This window comes from Paramisgurnus dabryanus, chromosome 17 (genome assembly GCF_030506205.2).
Source record: "Paramisgurnus dabryanus chromosome 17, PD_genome_1.1, whole genome shotgun sequence".
Taxonomy (NCBI): domain Eukaryota; kingdom Metazoa; phylum Chordata; class Actinopteri; order Cypriniformes; family Cobitidae; genus Paramisgurnus; species Paramisgurnus dabryanus.
The window spans coordinates 28051082-28059842 of NC_133353.1; the positions used below are offsets into that span (position 1 = coordinate 28051082).

Genomic DNA, 8761 nt, shown 5'->3' on the forward strand with positions numbered 1-8761 from the left:
TTTATTTACTTTTATACTAAGAAAATTAGTTATTATTCATGTATAATTAATTAATAAAGAATGAAATACAAAAACTGTACCTGTTTTTATACATAACTCATTTGTAGTGTAATAGCAATTTTAATTTCAGTATGAAGTCTTTATACTTTACAAAACTAGGAAAAAGAAACAATGGACATTTACATTATAATCAATTAAATATACTTTATTTTTATATATTGAAAGGTGTTTAGAAAAGTTTTGCCTGTGTCCGCACTAACAGCTGCATATAGTGTAGTTTCAAGTATGCTTTAAATATCAGCAGTATTTATTTCTGTATTTGTTTTATGAACACACATTTTGAGCCATACATAAACGTACAAACAAACTGTTAAAGGGATAGTTCAATCAAAAATAAAAATAAAATGTGTCATCATTTTTTCACTCTCATTTTTTCACAAACCTGTATAAATTTATTTGTTCTGATGACAATGAAAAAATATATTTTGAGGAATGTTTATAATCAATCTAATCATGAGCCCAATTCACTTCCACAGTAGGAAAAATCAGAACAAATAAATGTTCAGTTTTGTAACAACATGAGAGTGAAAAAAATGACATAATTTTCATTTTTTGGTGAACTTTCCCTTAAAACAACACTCAAAAACATTTATAGTGTTCCAGTAACAATTATGAAACCTTAACATAAAAAGTCAAAATTATCTATTGCTTCAATTCATCCAATACCCCAAACAACAGTAAAGAAAATCAACAAAAAAATATATAATGGTATCCACTCCTTTATAAATCTTTAAAGTGCCTAAATCAACCACATCAATTAATATTTTTACACACCATTCCTTCATTGATTTAACACAATCATTAAAATATAATTAGAAACATTGAAATAGTTTATCCACAATATAAAAAAACAAATTATGTTTGTTGTGCATATCATGACTCTCAAGTTTTGGACTAGGAAGCCAAAGCAGGATCTCTCAGTAAACAAGCCAAAAAAATTCATTTCTTGAGCAGGCTGTAACTAAAAAAAAAACATTACTGTTATCGCAATCAAATGCTCAACATCTTGCATCTGAATTGAACACCTGGTCTTTTAAGATGTGGTTTGTCTCAGTGATGTTTATCTGGTGTAATAAACTCTGTAATAGACGACCTTCGGCCTCCAGAGCGAGTAGGAATTGTCAAATTTCAGAAGGTAAACTCCCTGACCAGGATATTGGTGACTGCCCGCATACACTTCATCATGACTGTCTCGGCGAGAAACAGGAACCACTTCATTAACCAGCGGAAGTCTGCATTCTTCACTTTCTTTCTCTCCTTCAACCTGTGCTGTTCCTTAAATACATTTGTATAATATAAATGTAATGAATACATGAAGGTATAGGAAAAACTATACCCAAGCAAATGTTAAAGGAATACTTGCTGTTTAAGTAATAATAAGAAATGCAGAATTCTAGTTAAAGCGCTCAGACGCAAAACCTGACATGATTTCTTGTAAATGAGCATTTTTATCAGATTTTATTAATGGATTCTGCTAACAAACCTGTATTTCTGAATGACATGAGGCTGGGATTAAGCAGATTTTAAAGGGGACATTTCACAAGACTTTTTTTAAGATGTCAAATAAATCTTTGGTGTCCCCAGAGTACATATGCGAAGTTCTAAAATAGTTTAAAAAAAACAAAGATGTGCAAAAAATGTGCCGTTTTTGGGTGTGTCCTTAAAAATGCAAATCAGCTGATCTCTGTACTAAATGGCAGTGCTTTGGTTGGATAGTGCAGAGTAAGAGGCCTTATTATCCCCTTCTGACATCACAAAAGGAGCCAAATTTCAATGACCTATTTTTTACATGCTTGCAGAGAATGGTTTACCAAAACTAAGTTACTGGGTTGATCTTTTTCATATTTTATAGGTTGATAGAAGCACTGGGGACCAATTATAGCACTTAAACATGGAAAAAGTCAGATTTTCATGACATGTCCCCTTTAAGCGAAAGTATTTGATGAATATTATCTCTTTTATTTTTTTAGAGATGGGGTTTAGAGGGGTTTGCATCTGAACTCCGTATTTCTTCTTACCGTTTTTAGTTTCAGCCTCAGATCCCCCTTCATTTTTGTCGCTTGCTGGTGTTGTCAAATCCTTCCACTCAAAGTACAGCCCAAAACCAATGTCGTAGTGATCGGTGGCAAATTCCCAAAAAAGGTGTGAGCCCTCCTCATGAGTGGGCACCCGTACGGTCAACACCTCTCCTCGGCCCACCGTAATCACAGATTCCTTATCGTACAACACCTTTTCCTTAAACTCCTTTATCTGAGGTCTTGTCCACATAGATGGGGCCACAACAGATACCTCTGTTTGAATGAAAGGGGTGAGCACTTTAACAAAAGCCAAAATTATGTATGTTGAAAAAGAACTAATCATTAAACACAGGCTTTAAAGGAAAACACCACCATTTTTCAATATTTTACTATGTTCTTACCTCAACTTAGACAAATTAATACATATCTTTTTTTCAGTGCGTGCACTTAATCTTTGTACAGCGGGTCGTGACTTTGTTAGCATTTAGCCTAGCCCCATTCATTCCTTAGGATCCAAACAGCGATGAATTTAGAAGCCACTAAACACTTCCATGTTTTCCCTATTTAAAGACTGTTACATGAGTAGTTACACGAGTAAGTATGGTGGCACAAAATAAAACGTTGCGATTTTTTAAGCGATTAAATAAAAAATGAGAACTATATTGTCCAGCGGAAGAGCACTTAGTTTGCATCACTTTGACTTTGGCGCGCAGTAACATCATCACTCCTGACTACTCCCCCTCTCGCTCAAACTTCTGTCAATATTACTGCGAGGTCGAAGTGCTGCAAACTAAGTGCTCTTCCACCATAAAATATACTTCTCATTTATTATCTGCTATTCATGTAACAGTCTTTAAATAGGGAAAACATGGAAGTGTTTGTTTTTTTCTAAATTCATCCCTGTTTGGATCCTAAGAAATGAATGGGGCTATGCTAAATGCTAACACATTCACGAAGCTCTGTACAAAGATTAAGTGCACGCATTGAAAAAAGATAAGTATGTATTCATTCGCCTAACTTGAGGTAAGAACATAGTAAAATATTGAAAAATGGTGGCGTTTTCCTTTAATTGGTTTTACGTATTTCACTGACAATTTATTTTTATCTTAATACAAAACGATGTAGCAAATCTGACCCTGCCTGTGTAAAATCCAGCTAAAGTGATTTCTACATAAAATTGTACTACATAATGTAAAAAAAACATTGTGTAAAAATATAACCTTGATATCTTTAATCATGTAGGTCATGTAAAATCAAACTCTGATGCTCCTAATCTCATAGATTAGATTGAGATTTACGTAGTAAAGTCAAGCATACCTCCTGGTTTGCCTTCTACTACCAAACGAAAGTTTTTTGAGTCGGCTTGATGCTCTTGAGTGTCTAATGAATTTGATTGGCTGTTGGAATTCCAGGTGGATGCCACATCATTTAATTCAGAAGGCGAAGCCTCGGGTGATTGAGCTGAGTCCTTTTGCTGTTTTTGCAAGGCCATCTGTACAAATAAAAGTCTTGATTAAAGACCGACTACTAAAATCACACACAGAAAAAAAGACCAGGATCTTGATAATATAGGGCTGACTTTTATTTTTCATAGTCACACGGGTCACACACAAATTGGCACCATTCATAAAAATTGTGTTCCCTTCAATCTAATCAACCTCATTAATGACATTTTACATCCACTGATGACTTTGAAGTTCTTTCTGATCCCATTTTTTCAACCCTAGTTAGTGTGTAATGTTGCTATAATAGCATAAATAATACCTGTAAAATGATTAAGCTCAAAGTTCACTGCCATGCGATATATTTTCTTTAACAGAATTCGCCTTTCAAAGCCTACAGTGAACGGTCGGTTTGGACTACAGCCCTCTACTTCCTGCTTTAACGACGTCACTAGAACAGTTTTTTGACTAAACTCCGCCCACAGGAATACGTCAGTCGCCAGCTAAGCTAACGGCAAGCTAAGCTGCTATCGAATCACAACACACTAAACTACACAATCAGAACTCGTTACGTATTTCTGAAGGAGGGACTTCATAGAACAAGGATGACATCAGCACGTTTTTAGGACAGTGAAAACAGCGCTATACAGATAAGTAAATTTTGTGAAAAATACCATGTTTTTTTACATGTGAAACATGAACACATGTTATATTGCACACTGTAAACACAATCAAAGCTTCAAAAACAGAAAGAACGGGACCTTTAATCTATAATGACTTGCAATGCTTTCAAGGTAATCACACTTGTCGTTGCTAAGATCTCGCACTACCAGTTGAGCTACAGGCCCATTGTTGTAATTCTTATGGTAAGTTTCAGGTCATACTCGTACCTGTTGCAGGCGGAGAGCCTGTTGCATGTATTGTTGGTAGTGCTGTTCCTGTAGTTGTTTTATCAGTATCTGCTGTTGTTCTGGATTGTCTGGGAATTGCTGTTTGGCATACTGTTGAAACTGCACAGTCGTTTGTGCATTCAAAACAGCCATGATCTGATGTCTGTAAACACATACACAAATGTTAAAACAATAAAAAATAAGTTTTTCCATACTTTCTATTTGATGGTTATAGCAAATACATGAAAACTTTACAGATACTTGTGTAACTTAACCGACATCCAAAAAAGTCAACTGGGGTCATCTGTTGCTCGCAAATCTAATATTTACATAACACGTGTTCAGGCGGATAGCTGACACTCACTTTTGGTGCTCTATCTGTAACCTTTCAATCCCGTCTTTCCTCATCTGCTCCGCTTCCTGTTTCCTCCTCTCTTCTTCCTCCCTGCGGCGCGCCTCCTCTTCCAACCGTTGTCGTTCCTGTTCCTCTCTCTCGAGCCTCAGACGCTCTTCCTCTGCTTTTCTTAACACACACATACACAATACAAAAATTTAAATCTTGAAAAACTTGAAACTTCTGGTACTATTGCACAATGCTTACTGTCGTTTCTCTTGATCCTCCTTCTCTATCTTAAGTGACGTGACATATGGAGCAAACAGACTGCAGCAAGAGTTCAAAAGCTTCACAAAGTCCTCCATGGCGTCCTCTTTGGCCATGTTACCCAGCCGTAACCATTCTTTCCTGAGAAATGCAATGACATAGGATTACTGAAACATGTTTATGGTTTGCAGTATAGTTACATGTTTAGCAAAAACCCATTTGTTATGCATACTGTATAGTACAGTAGTGGCCCTAAAATGATGTCCTGCTGACTTTATAAAGTTTATTTGGAGAAGAATTTGGCAAAAAATTACAAACATGAACAAAGTTTATAAAGATATAGCCCAAGACAATAACTACAAAATATAACCAAATATTTATATAAATAAAAATAAGATCAACAAATATTCAGATAAAGACAGATTAAATTATATGATATAAACTTTTTCTATTTCTATTTTTAGTATATTCAATTAAAACCCAATTTATTTTATATGCTGCAAGTTGTCTTTTTGCTAAATAAATTGTCCAATAAATAGCTAGTTCGGTGTTTTGTCCCATTTTTCGCCATACACCTCATATTTTGATAGTTTAATCTAAAAGCAAATATTGTACAAATTTTCCTACTGGACATCACTTTTGGCCACTACTGTAAATTAATATTTTGCTCTTCTTCCCTACAAAAAGTAGTGTAGCTGTAACTTATTTATAATAATTATTTATATAATATAATATAATATATAATAACTTATTTAATAACTATTATTTAATTAAGTGATTATATCAGAAGATAATATCATAGTATTTTGATGCAAAAAATACTGGGTAATTTTCAACCCAGTGCTGGGTAAAGTAAAAAAAGCATGAACCCAACCCGCTAGGTTGTAATTTAACCTATACTGGGTTGTTTTATTCCATTGTTGGGTTAAAGGGGCTATGGCACAAGACTTTTTTAAGATGTCAAATAAGTCCATATGTGCACATATGTGAAGTTTTAGCTCAAAATACCATATAAATTATTTATTGTAGTATGTTAAAATTGCCACTTTGTAGGTGTGTGCAAAAATGTGCCGTTTGGGTGTGTCCTTTTAAATGCAAATGAGCGGTTTGTTGCAATTGAAACTCAATTGTGCTGTGAATTATTTTCTCTCTCTCTTTCTCTGCACTAAATGGCAGTGCTGTGGTTGGATAGTGCAGATTAAGGGGCGGTATTACTATAATAAGAGCTCCTTATGACATCATAAGGAGAGCCAAATTTCAACTACCTATTTTTTCATGTGCTTGTAGAGAATGGTTTACCAAAACTAAGTTACTGGGTTAATCTTTTTCACATTTTCTAGGTTGATAGAAGCACTGGGGACCCAATCATAGCACTTAAACATGGAAAAAGTCAGATTTGTATGCCATGGCCCCTTTAAATATAATCATTTAGTGGATATATGGTATATATATACATATATACCATGGTGCAGTCATGATCAATGATATTGGTACTAATATGTTATAATTTATTGAACTAATGTGTTCTTAAACAGTTATTACATGCATAATATGGTGGTATGTACATTAATTCGTTTTTTAAAGCTTTTCATCAAGATCATTTATACAGTAAGTTACCTTCTGTCATTTCCCAATACATCAAAGAACCCAATTTCTGGACAGGCGTCTGGGTTAAAAGGTCCAATTGTGATCTGTTTATGTAGTGCAACCAAACGGAGCTTTTCTTCATATGTTGGGTTGAAGGCTTTTCCATTCATCTCTATGTGAGTCAATGAAATGCATGTAATTTACTTAATAATAATAGAAAATGTATTCAGTGTTGGAAAGTCTGTAAAAGTTGTCGCTTATGTCTTCACATAACCGGAATGAATGTAATTTTCCTAAATCCCTAAATGGGTGGTAGCAGACACAGTGACTGAAGGGAAGACATTAAGGAAATAGGCATGAAAACAAGTTCTGATTAAATTTGTAATGTACAGAGAACAAACTGGAAAGGGAAACTGAAAGGAAATGTAACTTTTACTGCTGTATTATGTTTTGATATCATAGTTCTGTACCTTTAAAGAACTTCAGCGCGATCCCGAAGAGCTCCTCTAAAGTAAAGCCCCAGTTGTTCTCTGTAATCCAGGACTTCTGTGTTTCCTCATCTTTCTCACACGACTTACAATCTTCGTCAGAGTGGAGCTCGTGACTCTCCGTGTCGGTTTGGTTTTCCAGCACGCTCTCCGTCTTGTCGATCGCGCTGACATTTTTGTCAAACACCTGCTGTACTTCAGCAGCCATCGCGAATCTGTCAGTACCGCCACTGTCGCTAGTAGGTATGTTTGACTTTATGCGGCGCTACGCAGACCGACCGGCCTATGACTTCAAAGTACCGCGAGAATGATTCGAAAGATGTGCTCTCGCGGTACTCTGATGTCATAGTCGTATCGTTCTGCGCAGCGCCATCAAACACACCTACTCTCACAGGTGGCCACGTAGCGCACAGAAACACCTTTCTTTTCGACAGGAGCAGGAAGTACCTGGTGCTTAGCCACCGCGGCAGCAAGGCAAATAAAGACAGAAGAGCGATCGTATGAATAATACGTATTAATAAATCATTCTAAAAAGAAAAATGCGTGCATTATTCGCATTAATACGCAAAAGGGGCGCATATTGTTTATAACCAGTGTGTTAACAGCTTGAAACGAAACTTAAAAAACGAGACATTGGAACAAATGGAAATTCTGTCATCATTTTCTCATCCTCATGTTGTTACAAACCTGTATGAATTTCTTTTCTCTGTTGAACACAAAAATAGATTTTTTGATAAAGCACACAGCTGATTGTAGGAAAAACAAATGCAATAGAATTCAATAGGTACGATCAGCTGTGTGCTTAACATCATTTATCAAAATATTTTCTTTTGTGTTCACCAGAAAAAAGAAATTCATACAGGTTTGTAGCAACATAAGGGATGAGAAAATAATGACAGAATATTAATTTTTGAGCGTGAACTGTGAACTTTAAACACGAGCACTTGCAGTATGTTGGTGCTGCAGTTCACTTTACCGCCACTAGTGTCGCTAATACCAAAGGTTTTTAAAATTCTACTGTACATGCAGCCTATTTAAAGGGGTACTCCACCAAAAAATGAAAACTACCACACAATTTACTCACCCTCAAGCCATCTGAGATAAATATGACCATCTTCTTTCAGATGAACACAATTGGAGTAATATTAAAAAAAACTTCCAAGCATTATAACTGCAGTAAACAGGGCTGGAGATTTTGAAGCCCCCAAAGTGCATCCATCCTTCACAGAAGTAATCCAGATTGCTCCAGTGGATTAGTAAAAGCCTTCTAAAGGCAATCGATGCAAATTTGAAGGAAAAATATCCCTTTTAAAAAACCTTATGAACTATAATAACTTGCTAATAACTCGTCCAATGCTTTTGAGAGTAGGACAGAAGTGTACAGTTCCTTGACAATAGTCTTATCCTATCCCAATTTGGTATTTAATCATGTTCTCTGTGATTGCAGAATGAACTCTTTCCATCAAGCTTTCAAATGCATCATCCTTCACAGGCTGCAGTGATCTGCAAACTAACAGGATTCTACTGAACATATTTTTAGGGGTTCATTAACTACCTTTTTTCAAAGTACATCCTTTCTATATACCTCAATAAGAACTAGAATGATCAGAAGTTTTCATTAAGGTAATAAAAGAGCCTGATCTCATGAATTTCCATGTTATAGTCACAGAATATT

At 35.4% G+C, this 8761-nt stretch overlaps 1 protein-coding gene across 1 annotated transcript; it reads right to left on the reverse strand.

The window, feature by feature from the left end:
* Positions 1 to 190: 190 nt before the first annotated feature.
* Positions 191 to 7782, reverse strand: LOC135778050 (Golgi resident protein GCP60). The gene is made up of 8 exons (XM_065288428.2): positions 7069 to 7782; positions 6629 to 6770; positions 5012 to 5152; positions 4775 to 4933; positions 4411 to 4573; positions 3396 to 3570; positions 2079 to 2351; positions 191 to 1335 (listed from the first exon to the last, which is right to left on the reverse strand). Exons 1-8 carry the CDS (start codon positions 7292 to 7294, stop codon positions 1121 to 1123), a joined length of 1494 nt encoding a protein of 497 aa, XP_065144500.2. The 5' UTR covers positions 7295 to 7782; the 3' UTR covers positions 191 to 1120.
* Between the last annotated feature and the right edge of the window lie 979 nt (positions 7783 to 8761).